The sequence below is a fragment of the Cataglyphis hispanica genome, chromosome 1, assembly GCF_021464435.1.
Source record: "Cataglyphis hispanica isolate Lineage 1 chromosome 1, ULB_Chis1_1.0, whole genome shotgun sequence".
Lineage (NCBI taxonomy): Eukaryota > Metazoa > Arthropoda > Insecta > Hymenoptera > Formicidae > Cataglyphis > Cataglyphis hispanica.
This window is the reverse complement of record NC_065954.1, coordinates 20,392,781-20,418,288: the sequence shown is the minus strand read 5'-3', so window position 1 is coordinate 20,418,288 and position 25,508 is coordinate 20,392,781. Positions and strand designations below refer to the sequence as shown.

Sequence of the window (25,508 nt, the reverse complement as noted above, 5' to 3'; positions counted from 1 at the left end):
TTTGTGGTTTTTGATTTATGATTATACAGATTTTTCGAGATTTGTTTGTGTATATATAATACACATTTTATATATATATATATATATATATATATATATATATATATATATATATGTATATATGTATAATAATCTTAATTACATTAAAAAATTATCTCTTAAAGTATTTTTGCTGATTTATTTGAGTTATTTTTCATTATTTTCAACTATTTGAAAGTCTACAATGAACTTTCAAATAGTTGAAAAGACTACAATATGGCGGTCCATAATCTTGTGAATATCATTCTCGTGTATTTAGATAAAAACGTGTTCTCGCTTATATTCTAATAGTAATGATTTTATATGGGAATTGGAAAAAAGAAATAGTAAATCGCGCGCACTACTAACCAAATGCAAATTGCTGCTCGCATATAATTAATTTATTGCGCAAGAGTATGAAAAACAAGGCAATTTTGCTTAAAAAATTTCGATGCACAAATGACGAGATCAAAATCTTGCAAAGCGAAAGCAATCGCGTCTACTATACAATAAGTCTTCTATATTTCGTTTTTATGATATATGTGCAGTACTGCATTTGGAAAGAGACTTTCGAGCATTTGCTTTTATCATTACAGAGATGCTCGTGAATAAGAAAGTGATAAAATAATGGTAATGATATATATTACCTTTACTCTCTGTAAATGATATGGAATTGGAAATTAAGATATTAAATGATTTGCGCTCAGTACTGCCTGCCACCCTGCCTGCCTGTCTGCCTACCTCTTTTCTCTCAAATTATCATGACTGGTAACATAATCTGTCATTTTTATTTATTTACTTTAAACAAGTTATTTTTATCAAATATGACTACTTATTTTTGATGGTTTATATGTAGATATTTCAAATTCATACACAGGTATTTCAAATATAATCAAGATTTACAGGTAATTTCAGTTTTGGTTTTTTTTTTTTTTTTTTTTTCCCATTTTTTTCATTTTTCCCATTTTAACTATGAAGAACTTACACACACACACACACACACACACACACACATATATATATATATATATATATATATGAGCTTTTGGTGTGTATGTGCGTGCGTCACGTGTAATATTAAAATCTAAATAGTTATATATACAACACTCATACATATATAGGATGTTTTAAAATAACACCAATAACATTTAAGAGTTAATAAAAAGTGACAAATGAAGCAGTAACCCATATCTGAAAATATCGCGTTTTTCTCATTTGCAAAGATATACATACATACATACACACACACACACATATATATGTGTGTGTGTGTGTGTAAACCTTGATATTATAATGTTTTTTTGAAAATCGGTTTTCCGAGAGCATATATATATATACACCTAGGAAAACCGATTGTCAAAAAAAAGTTTGTAAATATGTAACTATTCGTATATAGTGGATGATTTTCAGATAAAATATACTGAAACTAAAAACGTTTAATATTTTCATCAATTCCTAACGAAGAGAAAATCTCTCGAAATTTAAATTTGTTATTTTAATCTTCATACACGATTTCAATGCAAGCAAGTTTAATATCAATTAACAAACAAATATTTTGTTTATGGAAGTGTTTCAACAAGTGAATTTAGCATTGTAGATTATGGCTAACATTAATTAAAGAATTCTTCAACTTTGACAATCAAAGATTTCGAATTCTTACAATGTCTATAAATAGGAAGTTGATGTTGATTAGACTATATTTAAATCAGATTTGAGCATTTGTATTCTAATACACACATCCGTCAATATCAAGTATATTTCAATATTTAACTCTTAATAAATTCTGTTACTAAAATTTATTTAAAATTAAACAAAAAGATAAAAGAATTGTTAATTATAAATAATTTAGATAATCAGTAATTATTTTATCTTTTTGTTTAATTTTAAATAAGTTTTAGCAAAAGAATTTATTAAGAATTAAATATTTAGATATACATGATATTGACAATTAAGATGCGTGTTAAAACATAAATGCTCCAATCATAACATATATATATATACAGGGTGTCCTGCAAAGATTGTGCCAACGCTCGTGAGCGGGTAGAGCACAGTAAATTGAGCAGAAAAGTCTCTTACCATTTTGTCCTATAACGCTTAATAAAAGAGTTATTATTGAGTGAAGTCTGGCCTATCATCGCCGATTTTTAGTCTTGCACACGTCGGTGAGCCGTCGTAACATCTGAGCGCTCCCGCCCAGGCATACTACCAGGCGCGCGGCTCACCGATCATACGCCCTAAAGGTCGGCGAGATTGGCCAGATTTCACTCAATAATAACTCTTTTATTAAGTGTTATAGAAAAAAATGGTATAGGACTTTTCTTTTCAGTTTTATCTGCTCTACCTGCACACAACGGGTGATGCGATTAACTTCGGACATCCTGTACACACACACACATATATATATATATATATATATATATATATATATATATATATATATATAATGTGTGCGTGTAATCATTATTTTTAAATATATTTGTGCAATTAGTCATTCATAGTATCAAATTGATTAATTATATATATTTTACTCTTAATTTTTAATAGATGTGTTTCACAAAAATATTACGGTAAAATTATTGAAAACTAAATATTTTAGGAAATATTTTGTATCAAAATATGTGAGATTAAGATATAAAATAACTCGAAAAATACTTAATGAAAAAATACTTTATTCTAGTGTTTTGAAAGGATCTCAAGAAGGACTATAAGAATATGATAATAAAAAAATAAGGGTTTCCGTTAAAAAAATTACGTAGTTTTTGAAATAACTCTCTAAACTTTGATTCAAAGTCAAATAAAGATCATCATCAGATGACTTGCTTCAAACCAAGCAACTTTTGTATGAAGCATTTTGTTCTACAATCAAAAATAAAATTTTTTTTAGGAGGTTAATTAAAATAGCACATCCTGTATATTGAATTTGATATGGAATGGATACAAACTTATAACTATTTTTTTGTTATATTTTTTTATACATTTTACATTTTTATATGTGTTTGATATTTTTTTTTATCTTATAGAGGCTAAAAGATTAGATCTTCGGTCAGTGTTCTGGAATAATGCTCGGATCAGTTGTTTAACTTGTACAGCAGTGAATTCTTGCGCTAACGAGCCTTTTCCATTTCCCCATCTTACTTCGATTTCTTTCAGTGATGCACCAAGTATCTTAATCAATTCCAAAAATTTTCTCCATTTATGTACATATTGTTGTATCTGTTGATCCTATTAAATAGGAATTAATATGCATCTGCTTTATTAAACGAAATTAATATTCTCATTTAACTTTTAACGTTTAACTTTTACAGGGACCAGTTGGAATACTGCTATCTTGAACAAATTTTTATCGTCTTAAATGTACTTTTACAACATTAAACGACAATAAAAATTTATATTGACTTAAATCTTTTTCTTGTAAATTTTTTTTGTAAAATTTTCATATTATATGTTATGTTATGTTCATTATACTTACAGGAAATATCGGAGGTGTTCGTTTTATCACCATATTGAATAGAGTTACTAGTTCGGTTGCTACATTAGCTGGAATATCTTCAACAGTTATTACCTTTGATATCAAATCATCAATCATAGAATTAGTTATACATCCTGTGAGATATTAATATGAAGAATTAAAAACGTATGTTAAAATATAATAAAAATATGCAATAAAATTGACTAACCAACAGCTTTGCAATAGATGTTTACAGGTAATACTTCTAGCCAAACTGTTTTCAATAATTCCAGTTGTCTGATGCATTGTCTTAAAGCGCGCTCGGTGCTAGGATGTAATTCAGACGTTTGCCCTAATCCCGAAAAACCTATATGTAAATAATAAAATATTTTTGTTACATTTATTTCAATTTTTTCATGTATAATTAATTAGTTAATTAGTAAACCTGAATCCTTGATGATATCAAAAATTATATTTTTTTGATACTTCATGTGTTCTAAAAAATATTGCGAACCGACTTCTCGAAATATTGTGACTTGATCCGAGAATGTTAAATTCATTTTTTGTAGATTTTTCGAGAATTTGTCTTTATATTCATACGCCAATGTAAGTAGATGATGGGCAAGATACATACAATTATTATGAAATAGAGCTAAACATAATTGTATATTAATTTTATATTCATGAGAATAGTTCATTCTGTTATATATATTTCTTACCAACTTGCTGCGGTATCGTTTCTAAAAATTTTTTATGATGTTCAGGTACCAAACCGACATACATTTCAAATATATTTCTACATGTATAAAATAATCTACTGGCGCAAGGCTCCGAACTATTGCAAGCCTCATCTAATACTGTCCTTGTTAATTCCAATATATCTTGCGCGCTTTTGCTAAAATGCATGTAATAATACTCATATTTCATTTTTTTATACAAAATTATATGTATATGTGTAGAAAATTATTTACGGAAAAAAAAGATTCAAGATTTATATAGAAATTTTAAAAATTCGAATATATTAATGCTTGGTCGTCTACTAACAACATATGAAATTAAAAGAAGCAAGAAAATATGAATTTTTTTCTTATTTAAAAAATTCATATTTTCTTGCTTCTAATTTCAAATATGTAAAAACAAATTATCTTTTGCATATATCCCCCTTTCCCATTATTTGATAGTTGTTCAAATATAGTAAAATATACTTTCAAAATAATATTTGCAATATACATGAAATATAAAAATATATCTTTTTATTATCTTACATTAGCAAATGTCCATATAATTCAATCTACACATGTATTTTATATTTTTAGTAAAATAATAAAAATAAAGAAATAAATCTCATGAAAATTAATCAAAATTTACAGAGGTATTTATTAATTCATACAAACCAAAAAAAAAGAGAGCTTCTAGTATATTTTATAAATATTTGTAAATGCAAATTGTAACATGCAAATAAACTAATTTATTTCAATATATTAATTTAAAAAAAAAAAAAAATATATATATATATATATATATATATATATATATATATATATAATTTTTGCTTCTGATACCAATTCAATATGATTGCAATATTAGAATAAGAGGTTTTAAACTAATTCCAAACTGTTCCAAGGTACCTAATTTGACACTTCGGTAAATGAAATGACATATCCCTTAATGTTTTTTCATTCAATAATTCACAATTATTTTCAAATATTTTATTCATAAGTATAGGTGGTTCCTACAAAAAAAAAAAAAAGAATAAGTAAAAATCAAAAAAATCAGATTTGCTATTCTGTTAATAAAATAGGTACCTGTAGTTCACATCGAACAGAATCATGTAAGTCTTTCTTCATTATATTTCTAGCTTTGACTAATAAATCCTGACACATTCTGTCAATGAAAAGTTTGTCAATATTGTTTGTGTAGTCTGACAAAAAGAGCTCATCCTTAGAAAGAAATTCTGAAATTTTACATTGTTAAATTGACTTCATAATACTTGATATCATAAAGTGAACTATTTCATCTTGAAAATAGGCACAAATACCGATTTGCACTAAATAATCTTGAAATTCATTAATCGCTTCGATAACAGGCTCGAAATTCTTTAGATTCGCATTAGAAGTTGGAATAGTGTATGAGATACAATCTGTTGTTAAAGAATGCGATAATTGTTTTATCAGTTGCGGTTGCATTCTTTTCAGAAAAGTTTCATTATCCGAAATTGTCAGATTCAGATGTTGATGAAGAAACTTAAAGAGTAATTTTAAATTGTACAGTACACCTTTGAAACATGGCATTTTTTTTCTCTCCAATATTTCGATAGTAAATTCTCTCTCCTTGATAACGTACACTGAACAGTGATCATGAATAATGGGATTAATTATATGATTCATCAAGTTCATTAAAAATGTTTGTAAGAAGTTTTCAAGATTATTGATGACATGCAATCCTTGTATTAATTCCTGCATGTTATCATATTCATTTTTGATAATAATAGAAGTAATTATTTTGCCATCTTTCATGTCATTATTCCAACAAATGCAATCGTGTAACAGTCTAGACACTTCTATTGAGTACAAGCGAAAGAGATTGCAATATTCATCTCTGATTGCCACATATATTTCAAGATCTTGTAGAAAACTATGAGGATTATCCAATAAAGTTTGCATTTGCCGCAGAGTTTTTGCAATATCAATGTATCGTTTTTCTTCTTGCGTTCCTTTTATAGATTTTATGTATTCATGAAAGCTCATCAACTCATGGGATAATTTCAAACTAATGTTTGATTCTTTTAATTTTTGAGAGAGAGTTTTCAATTCTTTCGTCAAACCAGGTAACTCTATTTTGATCTACGTAATAAAAGCAAATAATATTTTGTTTTATTAAACCTGTTTAAATAACATAATAAATGATGATTATATACTTGATCATTTATCCTGCTCTGCAAAGTGTCCATCTCTTTCAGTAGCTGCTCAGTTTTTTTAACTAAGTGCACATCTCTTGTCAACTTTGCACTGAACTCAACATAATTGTCATCCATAAAGTCTTTAACTTCATATTCTAATTTTGTTATTTGTATCTGTATTTCAGCAATGTTTTTTTGAAGATTTACTATTTCAAGTTTTCCTGCATAGTAAAATATTGTTATAATGACCATAATTATATCTTTATTATAAATATTATAATCATACGTTGTTTGAGCATATATAATTTTTCTAAAGAAAAATATAGAAAAAAATAAAAATAAACTATAGATTTATTAAAGAATATATAATTGATAAAAACTTGATTGTTTATAATTTTGGGGTTGAAATTTTGATTGTTTATAATACAATTATCATAAATCCAGAGAGAGAGAGAGAAAGAGAGAGTATTAAGATTTAAATGTATTGTGTTATTTTGAATATTGAGTAATAAGTTATTTATTTCTTTTATCTTTATTATAGTTAAGCAAATATAATCTTTATTAAAATTCAATTTTTGTAATTTTTAGAAATTGTTACATACATTGACATTTATATTGACATATTACAGTGACAGTTTTCTAATAAAAAATAAAGCATTAGTGATTTTTTTATAAGATTAGTTACAGAATCTTTATCTATATACAATTTCAATAGCCCTTAGATAATGAAAAAAAAAATTGATACATGTAGATTAACTCAAAACTCATATACTTTATTTCTAAATTTTTTGTTATACTTATTTATTTTTAACACCAAATAAAAAAATTTTTTGTTCAATAATTATTTATTTTAAAAAATATTGTTGATATACTTAATCTTGATTTATAAATTTCTTGCCTCCTTAAACTCGTAAATCTCTATACAAATCTGCAAAGATTAGCATACAGCTAAGAGAGATTACATACAACTAAAACAGTTTATATACCGCTCTACACAAGATTTTGATTTATTGCTTACTTTTTTGTCTCTTTAAATTAATAAATATATCATACACTTAAAATGCAGAAATATTCTGCAAAAATTAACAGACTCCTATGAGGCTTTCTTTTGAAGACTTTGATTTGTTGCGTAAATCCTTTGTTTTCCATCAAAAAAAAATTCTATAATTTTACGAAACTTTCAATTCATATCTCCTAAACTAATGAAAAAATTAACAAATAAAACTTATATTTTATATTTATGTAAAATTTAAAAAAAAACCAATTCAAATCTTGATACTCCGAAGTTATAAATTCTCAATTTGTTTAAAAATATACGCTCATATCGTTATATGTAAACATTACCTGCTGTAGTTAGTACATCTGTTACAAACGATGTCATATTCGAAATATATATGAAAAATTTGGTACATATGTCAAATATCAAACGCTTTCTTTATGATCGCAATCTGATTCACAGTTCGCGTATACTGGCAGGGTCCAGAGTCACATATCTCTATATCTTCCTCTTCTTTGCTTTTTAAATGGCCACTTCTGATCTAGAGTATGAAGCGGGGAACACACATTTTTGCGTAAGCGCATAGCCATAAGCATAAAGGAATTGATTGGTCCACAAACATATACCTAACGAAATGAACCAATCAATTTCCTTATACTTATGGTTATGCGCTTATGTAAAAGTGTGTGTTCCCCGCTTGATCATTCAGGCCAACAACCGGTTTAGAGAAATATATAAGATAAAAGAGGGTAAAGGCCATTGCACGTTAAAAAATTTTAGTCGTAATCGTAAGCAAATCAACCAATCACAGTTAGTAATATTCTAATTACGTTTTTAGAATGCTTGATTGTGATTGGTCAATTTGCTTATGATCTTATGATTACGGCTAAAATTTTTTCACGCGCAATGGCCTTTAGACTTTAGACTAATCGGATTTGTAAACGTGTCTATGGGAGCGATCGGATTAGCTTATTAAAAGCCGTATTATATTAAAGTCTCTAGATACAACAGAATATCATTCCGTTGTACAGCTTACTACCAGTGCGAGTTCTGATTGGCTGCTGCTCTTCTGCTTTTTGCTTCTTCTGCCAAAGTGTGAATTCGCTCTCAGAGCGATTAAGGGCCAATTTCATCACCTTCGGTTAGATTAACCGACGGCAGGGTGGCAGGTGTGGCAACTGAAATTATAAGAATGCTTTTTTCATTCATCTCTATTTTCTGTTGCCACCCTGCTTATTTTAACTGTCGGTTAACTTAACCGAAGGTGGTGGAATTGGCCCTAAATCTGCTACATTCGAAAACGCCATAAGCTCGGATCCACAATAGAATCCACATATTCGATTCTTCTCACATTAAATTGTGATTGGTTAATTTCTTATGGCTTAAAGCTAAGTTAAGGCCATTGCACGTTAAAAAATTTTAGTCGTAATCTTAAGGCCGTAAGAAAATTGACCAATCACAATCAAACATTCTAAACATAATAAGAATGTTTGAACTGTGATTGGTTGATTTACTTACGACTTTACGATTACGACTAAAATTTTTTAACGTGCAATGGCCTTTAACCGACGGTTAAAATCAGCAGGGTGGCAACAGAAAATAGAGGGGAATGAAAACCAAGCATTCGTATCATTTCAGTTGCCCCACCCTGCCGTCGGTTAATCTAACCGAAGATGATAAAATTGGTCCTAAGTATATCGGATTGTGCCGCTATACCTGTTATTGTGCAAGGACCTTAATACGGCCTTAAAACAATCTAAAACAGATTGGGCGTAAGTGAGCGTAATACGTGAGGTTATGTAGACAAGGAGAAAAATGAAGAGATCGCACTCAAAACGAAACGAAGAGGAGAACGAGGAAAGCTATCGCAAGCGAAGAGATTACAAACGCAACGATAATCGTAAGGAATCTAGGTATTATGATGACCACAGTAGTTCTAGGTACGATGATCACAGAAGTTCCAGACGGGACTATAATCATCGAAGTTCTAGACGTGACGATAATCACCGGCGTATTAGACGCGATGATCACAAAAATCTTAGATACAACGATGATCGTAAAGATAATAATGGCGAAAGGGACAGAAAGCAAAGTTTGCCGGAGGAAGAAGTAGGAAATAGATATTATGGAGAACCAAATAAAACGCAAGAAAATCTAGAGGAAGTCAGGCAGAAGCGTACAGTGGATCTTCTGACTTCAAAGACAGGAGGTGCGTACATTCCGCCTGCTAAATTGCGTATGCTTCAAGCAGAGATAACTGATAAGTCTGGAGCTGCTTATCAACGCATTGCATGGGAAGCATTGAAGAAGTCTATCCATGGTTATATTAATAAGGTTAACACTAGTAACATAGGAATCATAACGAGGGAATTATTACGTGAAAATATTGTTCGTGGTAGAGGTTTGTTGGCGCGATCTATTATTCAAGCGCAAGCTGCTTCTCCAACATTCACTCCAGTTTATGCAGCACTGACAGCTATAATCAATTCCAAATTCCCTAATATAGGTGAATTGGTATTGACGCGTCTTGTCCTACAATTTAAACGTGGATTTAAAAGAAATGATAAACCTTTGTGTATATCCTCAGGCACATTTATAGCACATCTGGTTAATCAAGGTGTAGCCTATGAGATTATTGCTTTAGAAATTTTGACTCTGCTACTTGAAACACCAACGGATGATTCCGTTGAAGTAGCGATAGCATTTTTGAAGGAATGTGGCATGAAGCTGACAGAGGTTTCTCGAAGAGGTGTAGAAGCCATCTTTGAGATGTTGAGAAACATACTGCACGAAGGACAATTGGATAAGCGAGTTCAATATATGATAGAAGTTATGTTTCAAATCAGAAAGGATGGATTTAAGGATCACGAAGCCGTTCCCCAGGAATTGGATCTTGTGGAAGAAGAAGATCAAATCACCCATTTGATAAGATTAGATGATGAGATGGATACGCAAGATATATTAAATGTGTTCAAGTTTGACGCAACCTATCTTGCTAGCGAGGAGAAGTATAAGCAATTATGTAAAGAAATTCTTGGTTCGGATATCAGTGATTCGGAAGACAATGATGAGAATAGAGAAGATGAGAGTTCAAACGAAGATAGCAGCGCGGAACAAATTGAAGGAAAGAAAGATGTAATATTTGATAATACAGAAACAAATCTGACCGCGCTTCGTCGAACTATATATTTGACGATACATTCCTCGCTCGATTTCGAAGAGTGTGCTCACAAATTAATGAAAATGCAACTGAAACCCGGACAGGAGATCGAATTGTGCCACATGTTCTTGGACTGCTGCGCGGAGATGCGAACATACGAAAAGTTCTTTGGACTTTTAGCTGGTCGGTTTTGCGCTATCAATAAGATGTACGTAACACCATTCGAACAAATCTTCAAAGATTCTTATCATACGATACATCGCCTCGATACCAATAAATTACGAAACGTATCGAAATTTTTTGCCCATTTACTATTCACGGATTCCATTTCGTGGAGCGTACTGTCATGTATAAAATTGAACGAGGAAGACACCACTAGTTCCAACAGGATATTTATTAAAATTCTGTTTCAAGAACTCTCAGAGTACATGGGTCTAGCGAAATTGAATGAACGAGTCAAGGATGCGACACTGCAAGAAGTGTTCGAAGGACTATTTCCCAGAGATGATCCGAAAAATACGCGTTTTGCAATTAACTTTTTTACTTCTATTGGTTTGGGTGGTTTGACAGATGATTTAAGAGAACACTTAAAATCCCGTTCAAAGCCAACTACTGTACCAGCATTAAACGCTCAAGAGGATGATATCTCCAGTTCCGATGAATCATCTAGTTCCACTTTGTCAAGTTCTACAACGGATTCTTCTTCATCATCGTCAGAGGATGAAATTTCGGCAAAGAAGAAAAATAAACAAAAAGGAAAGAAATCCAAATCAAAGAACAAAAAAGAAGAGAAATACAAAAAAATACAAAAGAAAAAAAAAAAAAGTAAGACGACAAAAAAGAATAAATGAAACAGTTGAGTATAAAAGTCAAGTTTCAATAGATATTTTATACATTATGTATTATTATTTTTTTTATTTTTCATAACTGTATTTATATATGAGATATGAATCATCTATCCTTTGTAAATATTTTATTAGATTGTTCCACAACAACTTTGGAGTTTTTATATTTATAATATGCACGATTATTTAGAATACAATATTTATTCTCTATTACACAGAAAACTTTTATATTTTGTCATTATTTAATTTTGTTTTATAATTTTACCATTTTCAAAAGATGGCAAAATATCTGCGCGAATCTAAATATATCAATATCAATACACACACACACACATTATATATATATATATATATATATATATATATATATATATATATATGTATGATGCATATATGTATGCATATATGTATGTATGTATATAAAATTTGTTTTCAACATAATTTTCAGGCTATCTTCCAAAAATTTTTGTGTACAAGTCATGAAGTATCCGGCTGTCTATTTTGAAGAAGAGCAAAGATGAAGAGCGCATCATTAACATCGTCGAAGTTTCGCGATACTTTGCTCTAACAGTGAATACAAGATGGCAACGATACTAGCGTGCTGTATTTTGCGCAGTCGGTTCACGGGCATATACATATGTGTATGTTGCGCGCCGTACTGCATGGAATGCGAGCGTGACAGGGAGATGCGCACAAGAGAGAGAGAGAGAGAGATACACAATCTATTTTGACGGGAAGGCCACGTAACTAGACGGCGGCAGCGTCCGATTCACATGAATGCGCGTGCCGCTGCGGTCGAAAGCGCGTCGTAACCGAGCTATGCATTGTGACTTCTACTTGTATATGAATGTATATGTACACGCATGCGGCATCGCATTTGTTTTTTTCAAGTGACAAAGCGAGGGACTATATAGAAACGTAATTGGGATTTTTCAACCAAATCGAGAATTATAAACCGATTTCTAATTAAAATAAAAAATTATTTTACGATTATTTACTTTCTTGTAACTCTACATGTAAAAATTATTATAAGTGTGTGTGTATGTGTGTGCGTGTGTGTATGCGTTATGTGTACACGATATCAAAGAATAAATGAAATTCTCCTAGTTTAATATTTGTAAATATCGTCTTTTTCCCGTTTTCTTTTATCGCTACATTTCGAATTAAACTGAGTAGAATTCAGAAAGACTGAGTTCGCGCGCAGGGTTAATATCGAAATATTTACACACTCCAAGACTTCTACCTTTTTATATTAACATCATATCTACGCAGTTTGTATTTTTATATACAAGGTAATAATTAATTCGCGCTACATAATGATATCTCTTCATGAGAAATAAATCGAAAAGAATCCTAAACCATTTTTTTTTTTTACTATTTCACTTGTTTTATCTTATTGTTTTATTTAATTTTAAATGGCTATGAATGGACGTAACTGGGTATCGATTATGTAATTTTTTTCCCTAAGACGGAAATGTAAAAAATGAAAAATGTCATTAAAATTAATGGCAAAATTTCTCACATTTTCGCCCGAAAGAAAAAATTATATGATCGCTGCTCTGATGTCAGTTTACTAGCAATTTCCGTCTTCAAATCTGGAGTTCAATTGAATGCTTTCGCAAGATATATGTGTGTGCAAATTCCATTCTTATGTGAAATCTACAAGTTGATTGGCCATGCAATTAAAAGCCATGCAATAGCCAATCAACTTGTAACTATTCTGTAAAAACAAAATTTACATCTGCTTCGTTGACTGATATCAATTTGCTGGCAACTTCCGAATCAATAATGTTAATAAATATTGCGCACATTTCGCTTATTGGATTAGCGGCTATATTAATTAATTAATGCACTGTATATTATAGCTATAAAAGCAGAAAAACGATGCGTTAAAAGGTCAAAGAAATTAGTGTAAAATCAATCAGCTCTTAGATAATATAAGATGAATATACGGATTCTATGGCATTATTCATTTGTGTTTACTTAATTCGATACTGTTTGTGACACAGGCGTGGTGGTGCGCAGTAGGTGGCCGATTGTTGGAAGAAGAAAGGGAGGAGCAGCTAAGCAGACGCGATGCGTGCAGAAGGGAACGAGACGGGTATACGAAGTTTACGGTGATTTTTTTTACCACTAAGCGGACATGAATATGTACATACGCATACGCACACGCGACTGAATTGAGCGAGCTCCGTACGCACATCAAATGAGCGTGCAGAAATAAGCTCACATGCGCGCACGCAACACCGAAAACGCGTAACGAAGATTGATGCGCGCATGCATGTATGCGAAATATATTGAAAAATTAAATATGATTTTTGAAATTTTGTGAAACGAAAATTAAAAATCAAAAAACAAACATGCGAGAGAGGACTCTTCTTTTCGTTTCACAAGCATGAAAAATAAATTTATCCAACAGTATAGACAACGAAGCCTTATACATTCTTTAATTAATCGTAAATGCACATTTGACATAAATAGAATTTTAACATAACACTCAATTGCTAAGATATTTGACATTGAATATCGAGGAAAAGCAAAGAGAAGAACGCGCGCCAAATAAAATACATGTTGAGAAAAAAGTCAACAATCTATCTGTCTACTTAATTTCTTCACATATGATATATATATATATATATATATATATATATATATATATATATATATATTTGCTTGTTAGGAATTCACACAGCGGGTTGCACGCTGCACAGTGCTCATGTGCACATATACACGGTACGGTCGCGCGAAAAGCTCGCGCTGATAGTACCTACAAGCGTCGTGCGTATGCATACATGTACGCGGCAATGCATGCCATCGCGAGTTAGCCAAATACCGGGCGCACTCCAGCAAGTTTCGCTTTAATCTTTAAGCAGAGAAAGAATTTTACATGAGCGAAACTAGTCTCTCATTTTGTCAAGGTCTCCGGATTCTCTACTGGTCTCTACATCGTGAACAATACATTGAAAGAGAAAGAGAAAGAGAGAGGAAAAAAGCTAAAAGATCAGGACTTCTCCGCTCGCATATGAGAGCAGAAGACTGCAAAGCGGAAATGCGAGAGAAAAGGACGGATAGAGCCTTGTACACGCAACATCTATACTACAGATCGTCGTTCATCACGATGAAAGCGCGAAGAGCGAGAAGGAATTTGCGTGAAACGCATAGGTATATGTATCATATATCGCAAAAGTTTGCCGTAGCTTATTTATTAGTATTTAGCGTTTACGCACAAACGAAGAAATTGAGAAAGATAAATAAAAAATATATATATTCGCGACGGAGAATTCATACATTCGTATCATCGGTGAATGTAGTTCATTCGCTTGTACGTCTGCTCTTGAATCGAAACAAACATCATTATCGGCACCTCTCGTGACGCTGAAAAAAATGTGCAAGTTAATCTATTCTCTGTTAATCTATTGTCCGAGTCCGATATCGGTGTCTCATCCACACTTGCTTCTCAGTACGCGCTCCGTTGCCATCGCCACTACCACTACCTCTACCTCTACTATTACTATTACTACTACTCTATCACTATCATTACCACTACCACTACCACTACCACCATTACTATCACCGCCACTGCCACTGCCACTGTACCACCGCCGCCGTCGCCGCCACCGTCGCCGTCGCCGTCGCCACCGCCGCCGCCGCCGCCGCTGCCGCCGCCGTCGCCGCCGCCGTCGCCGCCGTCGCCGCGATCGATACGCCATTGCGTCGCGACGTGCCAACGGGTAAATTACTCGTTTGACGACGGTACTGACGGTAGTCGTGGTGCTGGTGGTCGCGCTCCAGTGATGCGATAATATTCGCTGGATGTCGGATGTATCATCGACGATATCCTCGTTGTTATTGACGCGCGGAGTGGTATTATTTGCGACGGCGCAGCGTCCCGATAGCAATCGTCGACAACGACGACAACGACGTTCCGGTGATGACGCGACGGCGGGACGATAAGATGTAGTCTCCACGACGCGATGCACTGCAACGTAGTGACGGAAAAGGCGATGTGATAGATAAATAGAAAATGTGCGCGCGCGTGCAATTAAGTGCGAAAAATAGACATATATATATTATAATATACACATATGTAAGGACATTTATTATTTCGTTGACCGGGAATTGCGTTCGATAAGATTGTAAGAGTTTCATCATGAATTGTTGATCTGTCGTGACTGTGCGACTGGAATCCCTGCCATCGTCGTGCATCGAATTCGCGGCTATAAGAACATCGTGTTGAAAACCGCTGTCGCTGCCATAGAAGGTGGAGGAAGAAGAGGAGGAGGAGGAGGAGGAAGAGGAAGAGAAAAAGTATGAGAAGGGGCGAAGAGGAGTAAGAGGTGGAGGACGAGAAAGAGAGGAGGAGGGCAGTAACAAGGAACGAGGAGGGAGCTTTTGACGGAATTGAAGGGAACTCGCGATCGCGAATCGCGAGGAGACTCCTCGAACAGAGGAGACGCACGTTGCGTGTACAATATTCGCATACTCGCGCGTGTATGAAAAAGAGAGAGAGCGCAATATCATAAACAAAGGGGAAGAAAGAAACGGATAACGAGTGACTTTACGATGTGGAAGTGATGGTGGCGTCGCGAGATCGCAGCGATAGTCGCATCGTTGTCTTCATCGGCGATGCAATCCAACAACGATACGGGCGAATGTAAGGAGGAAGAAAGGAAGAAGGCGCGAACGGGTTATACGCGTATAACTTTGTCTCGCGTGAGAGACGAGTGAGTGAGTGAGTGAGTGAGTGAGTGAGTGAGTGAGTGTGTGAGTGAGTGAGTGAGTGAGTGAGTGAGTGAGTGAGAGAGCGGGAGAGAGATAGAGGAGAATCTCATAATGCGCGCGGGTTAAAAACCTCATTTGGAGATGGACCCGGTCTTGTGTCACGATTCGGCACTCGACACTCGACACGAATCGATCTGCGAATGAGCGTAAAAAATGCGGAGTATGTGCCACGAACATCATCGCGACGATTATAACGCGCTATTAGACCCAAGTGACATGGAAGTGAAATTGCGAAGAAGGCGAGTCATGCCGATTGTTCCAATATTCCGTTCAACTATACTTTTGGTGTCTGTGACATAAGTTTACCATGGAATAGATTCGAAGCGTATGATATAAAATCTATTGTGTATTTATATACATATATATATATATATATATAATCGAGATAGAGAGAGAGAAACGAATGTGAAGAAACTCGCCAAACGGTGAGAGCGTACGTTGGAGAGCGGCGGGCGACACGTTCTTCGGTCGTCACCCTCTTCCCCGAAGGAGGAGGGGAGGAGGGACGAGAAGGAGAAAGAGAGGGAGGGGGGCATACATTTCCCGGGATACCGACGACGACACGCGCGCAGTAATAATGGAGACATTACTGCCCGGCAACACTGGTCAATCATACAGTCCACAGTTGAAGACCGTTCTCAAGACCTATCAGCTGTCGGCTGTGAAGAGTCTGCAGGGTCCAAGTTCGGCCCTGCTGGGCATGGACTGTAAAGTTTTGTTACACGAGCAACACTCGGCAACCTCATGCTTCTCACCACCCACTAGTCGTCCGGCCACCAATTGCGCCTTGGAATCGTCCGGGGAGTCGCAGGTACCCGAGAAAGATGTCGCCGAGAAGGAGGCACAGCGCACGTCGACACCCGTTCCACCCTCTGGCAATAAGATCCTTCGATCGTTGGAAGATTCGGACGAGGATCGTCCCGTGGCGGCGGAGCGTCTCAAAAGCGAGAAGCGCGAGCTCGAGTTCCAAATACCGATATTGACGGCGCCTGATCAGAGCTGCTCCGAGAGATGCGAGACGATTCTCGAAGGCGAGAGGATATCGTGCTTCGTGGTAGGCGGCGAGAGGAGGTTATGTTTACCTCAGATACTGAACACTGTGCTGCAAGACTTCTCGCTGCCACAGATCAATCAGGTGTGCGACGAGCTGCAGATCTATTGTTCGCGCTGCACCCGGGATCAGCTTGAAGAACTCAAACATTCTGCCATCTTGCCGCATAACGCCCCGTCTTGCGGTCTCATCACTCAGACTGACGCCGAGAGGCTTGTTAGTGCTTTGTTGTTACGAACAGAATCCTGCGACCCCACTCAAATCGGTCAGACGCAAGACTGTTTCGATAAGAAAGCATGCGATAAAGACGAGGACGAGGAGACGATTGTCAAGTTCAAGGTGTATCATGAATGTTTTGGCAAGTGTAAGGGTATCTTTGATGCCGAACTTTTCGAAACGGATGATTCTGTGTGCATCGAATGTCTCGAGTGTGGCTATCAGTTTTCTCCGCAACGCTTTGTGAGACACGCTCACAGATCCTTGGAGAATCGCACCTGCCATTGGGGTTTTGATTCAGCAAACTGGCGGTCGTATTTGTTGCTCTCTCGTGATCAACAACATTACAACAAATCGCTTATTCTCTTTCGTGAGCTGAAGGAGAGGCACCTCGTGCTAAATTCCAAGCGAAAACTAGAGGTATTCTTATTAATAATGCAATTCTCTTTAAATATTAGATTAAAATATTAATATGTCACAAAGCTGTATATTATGATTGCGCTTAATATAATACTCGAGATAAGATTTAACATTGTAGATGTATCTGGAAAGAGTATGCGCAACTATTTCTTTCAGCTGCGACATGAACATGAGAGAATATCCAAACGCACAAAGAAGGATATAGGGAAAGATGACTGTCCTGGAATTTATAATGGCAATGGATTAGGGATATACCATCCTATATCCCAAATAGCTACTGCAGCTGACCCATATTTGCAAATGCAATGGGCAGTTTTTGAACTCGCTGCTAGGGGCGCGTCCGCTTTTCGGCCTTGGAATACTGCAGGCAATTGCAAACATAGAGACAAGTAGGTATCTTAACTGTCACATGTGGCATTGCGTTTTATGTTTAAGCGAAGAAATGACGGTTTTATCATCTTTGTTGATAGTTCATCGTTGCTGCCTGCGTATCTTAGTCGAGGTCCACCTGTACTGCAGCATCCCGAACGAGTCATCCCACTTTCGGAGTGCGAGCGCTTCGAGCCGCACTTCCAGCCTAACGTGGCCCTAGCACCTATATCGACGCCTACTCAGATGGGTCAGATACCGCCTCTCTCTTCCGTTCATCAACAACGACGGCATCATCATGAGCATCGCCGTCATGGTCATCGTTCGACGAGTCCCACGAGCGAGAAGCAGGAACTGCTTTCTGCCGATGTCAAATTGGAAAAAATATCGGTGAATCAAGCTGTGGCTGTCGATTCTTATCCTATATATTACATGACCGATGCAAATCAAAAGGAAACTGTACTGCCGGGAAAGGAGAAAAAGGAAAAAGAGGGCGAGGAAGAGGAGAGTAGTGCAGCAGTGACATCATCTACAGTGACTGTAGAGCCTCTTCCATTGGCGGTCTCTTCCGAGGTCGGCACTTCCTCAACGTCGGAAAGTGATTCCGACTCAGACGGTACTGCGGCGGCCGATCTTGAGGAGCGATTGAGAGTGCTGAATGTACCACAGGATATAATAGAGCTGGCGCGTCGTGTCGCATCGGAAAACGCGCAGCTGCGACGTCATCGGCAGTTGGATGCACACGAGATCTCGAAACTGCGTAGTCAATTGCACATGCACAAGTTGCAACAACAGCAATCCACGATCGTCGTAGGAATCAGTGAGAATCGAGACAAGAAGGAAGATGCTTCAGCAATGATGCTACGTGCCAGCGCCGCTGATAGCACTGAGGGCTGCAGTGAAGAGACCGATGCTACGGATTTACCATCGAATAATAAAGAGTCTGAGCCTGCCAATGTGTTGTTAGTGACTAACGAATCGGATCAGTGATTAGAATAACATAAGCGAAAATTATTTAATATATACAACTGCTCAGCGATTACCGCGATTACGACGCTTATCCGAATAAACATGCACTGAATTTATAGTACATCAGATGCGTGTATGTTGTGTATTATAGAGCCTTTTGTAATTTTTGTTTATCAATAGCATTATTTTTTGAAGAAAAATGAAATAAAAGTCCTTAATCATTTTTTTATGATGCTTAACGAAAAAGGAAATTATTAAAAGGAATTATTAAAATTATTAAAAAAAAAAAAGACAGGCACAATCACGTATGTATCACGCTCTCTATCAAGCGCACGGCTCGCGGCATACATCCGTCTAACAAATGAAGATGATTCAGTGAATTTTATTTGATAATTTTTCCTTCATTAAGCATTAAGAGAAAATGATTCAGGACTTTTTCATTTTTCATCAAGAAATAATATTATGTAATTGATAAGCATGAATTACGGAAAATTCTATATACATATAAATATGATCATTCTAAACGAAACGAGAAATTATCTAGATTTATGTGATACGCGATGAGCCTTTAAACATTATCGCAATTAATTCGGACTTTTTATTAGATAAATAAACCACATGTGCTATCCAACTTAAAACAACGGATTAAGAAAGCCCTTGCTTTTATTTAGCGAAATTTAAACCGATCGATTACTATCGGCAAAGCTTCATGTTTTATTATTATGCATGATAGATTCACTTCCTGTTCACTTCCTGTTTGCATTTTAGCATTTCGCGGAGAACGAAAAAAATACTTTTTGAATAAATCAGTTTGTTCAATCTATAGTCATAATGAGAGAAACATGTTGCTTTATTGACTCCTTTTATTTTTCAGTCATAAGTTAGCGCATTAGAAAGAATGATATTACCGGTGGGAAGTGTGGGAAACCGATGCCACAAATTGGATAGCTACGTTAAATATACTTCTATTGATCGATTTTTTTTTTGTTAAAGTCGAATGTAAATATTGTATTATAACGAAATAGAAAAGATTACATTTAAGGGATTATACCGCGCCAATTACACTATTATATTTAATAGGTATTATGATGAAATATTTCGTGTATATTAAATATTATATATGAAGTATAAGAAATTTTTACGAGATCGTAATTCTTAAATATACAGTGAATAAGAGAGAGAGAGAGAGAGAGAGGGAGGGGAGGAGAGAGATGTCTAATGAGAATGATTTTAAATTGCTTTCCATTCACATCTTGGTAGTCATTTGATCGCATAATGTAAATACATTGTGGCATCATATATGTTTATAATTAGTTATATACTATCATGACGAAATAATGCTAAAGTACAAAAAAACCTAGGTGCTATATTATTATTCTAGGTATGCTATATGCAGAAACCTAGGTGTGTTCCAGCAGCTCGTGCTACATTGTAATTTAATCCGAACGTTATATACATGTTACGAATCGAATCGTTACGATTACAATCTTGTGATTTGTGTATATAAGTGGGATCTGCTTTTTTATTCGACGGAAAAGCTCGGTCTAAGCCTAATAATGTCAATAAGAAAAAAAGTTTGGATATTTGAAAATTATTTATTTGCTACATGCAGTAGGACCATAACTTGAATCATTATTGATAATAACATATTCCAATCATTTAAATAGTTATCAAACTGTTTAATTTATTGATGATATGAGGGAAAAGAACAGTGATGATATATAAAATTATTTATGTAATGGATCGTCGTCGATCGTAGTTTTTTTTTTCTTTTTTTTTTTCTAAAAGTATTCTAAATTTTTCTTTACAATATATATGCTTTTTCTTCCAGGATGTACAAAGTGAGGTACCTAACATTAGAATCTGAAATATCTGTTATTTTTAAGAATGCAAAAAAATTTCTAAAGAAAAAAATTTTTGCTTTAAACGAATAAATAATACAATTGATACAAATGATAAATAATACAATAAAAAGTTCTTTTCTCAAGAAAGTTAAATTTTCTAAGATATTCAGCATATTTTATTAAGCTATTTTTGAGACTAGGATGGCATTTTTTTTTTAAACAATTGTGTATGTTTTTGTTATTTGTGATGTTGTTGCTGCTAAAAAAAAGAAATTTAACTATTATATATTTATTGATCTTCAGATGAACTCTTCAGAAATGAGAAGTTATTCTTTATAAAGTCACGATTTATTTTCCAACCGCGATATAATGTTTAAAAAGTGTTTATTTGTATTTTTTATTGTTTATTTATTCTTCTAAAGCAAACATTTTTCTTTTTAGAATTCTTTTTGCATTCTCAAAAATAATAGAGATACATTTCAAGTTCTAACTTCACTCTATATATTACAGATAAAAGCATAATAATTAGTTAAATTGTACATGTGGACATGTACTGTATATAATTTCTGTTGACTACAATATGTTTTGTTATTAATATTTAATATTTTTACTAAGATTTGCAGCTGGGAAATCCGCATTCTTTATATGTATATATACATATACATATTTATATTTATTTTGTATATTATTGTTGGCACTTATCATTTTAGTTGTATTTAATATATGAATGGTCCTACTGTGAAAGAGTGATAGAGAGATATGCAGAAAATACTGATTGTGCTGAAATAGCGTTTCTACATTTGTTAATATTGAGAAATTAAATAAGTGAAGAGGATATCTTATGATGGAGAAGGAAAGACGTTATATCAGTTAGTTGTAATTTCTGAGTATCTCTCAAGTTTTAGCAGAGACCGAATGTTAAATTATGTTGGACATAATTACTTTTTTTTATTACGGATTTTTATTTCTATTTGAATTTATGTTGATTATCGACTATAGATAATCAGTTATGAATACGAGAAAAGAAGAAAAAATGCAAAAATTATTTTTTATGCATGAGAGAATACTCCATGTACACACGCGCGCGCGCGCACGAATATTTGTGTATCAAATTATATTAAACACACCACAATATAAAGAGAAATAGATTTTTTAATATATTCATACGAGGTATATATTAAAGCATGAACAAACTAGCAAGATATGTATATGTAAAAGAAGATATGCATCTTTGTGTTTGTGTGTGTGAACACATATGTAAGAAGGTGATTTTTATATTAGGACCGTGGCATAAAGAAAAACTTAAGCAGTAAGACTTAAAAATTTCATCTATATGGAATTTTCAGCGTTGCTTAAGTTTCGATATAGCTACCTTATTGTTTGACCGGGATTGGTCAATTCGCTTATGACTTAAGTCTTACTGCCTAAGTTTTTTTGTGGGCCACAGCCCTTATGGACTCTGTATTTTCATTTATTACACATACAATTGATAATGTGTGATGGTTACGTTTGCCTTTTATCCTCTTGTCTTTCTCTTCTTTTACTATGCTACGCTATATTTTTATTTTGTGCCGCTTAGATATTTTTATACCAAGATATGTGACGGAGTTCCCAGTGAAATGTGTGATACAATCTTCGATTTAAATTTATTATTACATGAATGTATTTGTAAAAGTGAATATGTACATGAGCGAATGATCAACTAATATAAATCTTCGTTATTACAATTTTTTGAAAATGTCTATTTTAGCATAAATGCAAATAGTTTGTTAGCGTTCGATTCATTTATAAAGTGAAATAAAATAAAAATACATTAAATAAATTTATTTTCATATTTTCGATGTTTTTTCGTTCGCTTAATGTATATATATTTTAAGAAAGTAAAATTTTGATTTTATATCTACTGAAATTTTCCGAAATAATCCAAGTGCAGGATATGCAAGAAACTGAGAGCCAGGATTATATAACAAATAACGTTTATATGCATACATATCCTCGCAGTCAGCGATAGTTATAATAATGTAAACCACATACACTTGCGTTTCCATTATGTAGCAAAAAATGCTGATATTTATATATTAAAAATATACGCGTATCGAGACTGTTTCGAAGATCTCTTATCATACATATATATACATATGTTTATCTTTTTGCCTTTTTATTTTTTTGTTGAAATATAGCAACAGTACCAGTAATTCTTCAAATAGTGGACAAAAAAAATTTCAAGGCAAGAAATTTAACATTTTCAAACTGACAGAAAAAAGAAATTACTGCGATTGCTCGATTCTAGTATATTAAGATGAAGCGAATGTGAGATTTTTAAAGCAATTTGTTAATAAAACTGATGTAGAATATATAGGATATTTCTCAGATGTACAATATATATATATATATATATATATATATACACTACACACACGCACGCATAAGAAATATTCTACATATTCTATAGCATCAATTACTATATATATATATATATATATAACTTATTACATTGTAACGTTAAAAACAGTAATGTAAGCACATCCCACCTAAGATTAAAAATGTAATAGTCTATGTTTTTCATACGCGTACATACATATAAATACATTCAAGTTTATTATCATAGTTATTTAGGACATAAAGGATAATTCATAATATCTAATAACTATATACAGCTCGGTTTCGAATACATTTGAAGTTTATGTATAAAAGATAATAATAATAGTAATAATAATAATAATAAACAGTTTCGACAAATCATGTAACTGCCATGACTTTAGATGTATTTCAATTTCGCAGATGAGAGATGATGTATTTTAATTTCGAAATGAAAATATATATTGACAAAAATAAAAATGGAGTATACATACGCCTGATTTTACTATAGAGAGGAAAAAAGGAAACAAAAAGAAGTAAAATATTTCTTAATTCGATATATGATATCCGAGATATGTGTCGTTATTCTTATAATATATAATTATGGTATACATAAACACTTTTGAAATACTGCTGTCGTTCATTTAACTAGCGAGCTTCCGCTTCGATCAGACGTCGGAAATGATTTTTGTCGTGTGCTTCGCTAATACTATCTCTATTGTTATTATATGTTTAGTCTGACTTTTAAAACATGAATTGTAAATGCTAGCTGTTATGATCTACATGTGCGTGTACTCGTTTCTCATTTCTCTCTCTCTCTCTCCCTCCTCCCTCCCTCCCTCCCCCTCCCCCTCTTGCTCTCATTATTTCTTTTGTTTAAAAATTTTCATTTTGGAATATGAACAAATTAGCGCAAATTTTTGTCCAATTCTTTATGCACAATGACATATTATGTATTATTGGCGATAGCATTATCACTAAAGTATATGTGTACTCACAAACCGCGTAGTACATTTATATGTATTATGTATTGTGCTATTTATAAAAACAAAAGAAAGTCATAAAAGCGAGAGCGCACTCTTCGATATGGACGATGCACGCACATGCCAAGAAGAGAAAAATAAGCTATTTAACTAGACGATAAGGCATATATATTAGAAAATAATCTCGCAAACATTTATGCGATAATAAAGTAAATAGAGGATATGCAGATCTCATAGTGCAGCCATAGCCATGTAGCGGAAAGAAGAAAACTTTGCTCCGCGACACATCATCGTATCGCAACTGCAATTTCCCAGAAATTCTCTACTAGCGACAAATAGGAAATAATGACCTATAATCGGCGATAGTTTGTAAAATATTAAACAAGATTTCGAAATTTTCAAAATCCTATATTCCATTCAAACGGAATTAGAAAAATAACTCCACATGCCCTTATATTTTATAATTCGCATAAAACTATTTAGATTTCACAAATATCTAACAATAAGAAATGTCACAGAATCATCTCTACGAGCATTTATAGGCAACTCTTTTTAGATATTCTTTAAACGTCTTAAATTTTATTGTTTAAACACTTTCTTTCTAAAAATTTAAAATTTTTAAAATTGTTTAGCCATCTTTAAGACATCGTTTAGACGATTTTTGTGTCGTTTGGTTGTGTCTGAAATTGTTAGCGGAAATTTATTTAATAATGAAAAAATTGCATGTAGTGAAAAAATTATTTAGTAAAATGTATCGTGTGAGTTCACAAATGAGAAAATAATAGAACTCTTTTGTATGCAGTTGCTTTTACTTTTTCAACTTATGCTCTTATTTATTTTATCGCGTAAAAAAATTATAATCCAACATTAAAATAGGAAAGTCTCTCGTGACTGCGTTAAGATTTATTCTTAAGAACTTCAGCATGTTATTAAATGTCATTACATGACAAAGTGCAATACGAAAGTACAAAGTTTGACCTCTCATTCTCTCGAATTTTGTAAATTTTTCTTCACACAAGGATGAAAAGAAGAAACGAAGAGAAATTGATCGATCGCTCCTCTTTGAAGTGTTCTACGCCCATAATCATGTGGATTGCGAAGGCACAAATTTAGTGACAATGAGCGCCGCATTTCTCTTTTGTGACGCAT

The 25,508-nt window shown here is 33.6% G+C and overlaps 3 protein-coding genes across 5 annotated transcripts; 2 read left to right on the top strand and 1 right to left on the bottom strand.

The window, feature by feature from the left end:
- Positions 1-933: 933 nt before the first annotated feature.
- LOC126853626 (centromere/kinetochore protein zw10 homolog) lies at positions 934-8,082 on the bottom strand. 3 transcript variants are annotated; one of them, XM_050599504.1, is made up of 10 exons: positions 7,710-8,082; positions 6,384-6,586; positions 5,505-6,309; positions 5,272-5,420; positions 5,095-5,198; positions 4,186-4,361; positions 3,912-4,052; positions 3,696-3,833; positions 3,488-3,621; positions 934-3,240 (listed from the first exon to the last, which is right to left on the bottom strand). In XM_050599504.1, exons 1-10 carry the CDS (start codon positions 7,744-7,746, stop codon positions 3,028-3,030), a joined length of 2,100 nt encoding a protein of 699 aa, XP_050455461.1. In that variant the 5' UTR covers positions 7,747-8,082; the 3' UTR covers positions 934-3,027. The 3 variants fall into 3 exon arrangements, with proteins under 3 accessions (XP_050455461.1, XP_050455451.1, XP_050455469.1); XM_050599494.1 differs by having other exon boundaries at positions 3,912-4,118; positions 7,710-8,080; XM_050599512.1 differs by lacking the exon at positions 3,912-4,052 and having other exon boundaries at positions 7,710-8,081.
- An 869-nt stretch (positions 8,083-8,951) lies between these two features.
- On the top strand, positions 8,952-12,479 carry LOC126851763 (pre-mRNA-splicing factor CWC22 homolog). The gene is made up of 2 exons (XM_050596060.1): positions 8,952-11,377; positions 11,816-12,479. The coding sequence occupies exon 1, from the start codon at positions 9,178-9,180 to the stop codon at positions 11,371-11,373; it is 2,196 nt and encodes a 731-aa protein (XP_050452017.1). The 5' UTR covers positions 8,952-9,177; the 3' UTR covers positions 11,374-11,377; positions 11,816-12,479.
- Positions 12,480-15,086: 2,607 nt separating this feature from the next.
- Positions 15,087-25,160, top strand: LOC126851754 (ski oncogene). Its single transcript, XM_050596047.1, has 3 exons — positions 15,087-17,836; positions 17,993-18,225; positions 18,307-25,160. The coding sequence occupies exons 1-3, from the start codon at positions 16,727-16,729 to the stop codon at positions 19,193-19,195; spliced, it is 2,232 nt and encodes a 743-aa protein (XP_050452004.1). The 5' UTR covers positions 15,087-16,726; the 3' UTR covers positions 19,196-25,160.
- The last annotated feature ends 348 nt before the right edge of the window (positions 25,161-25,508 follow it).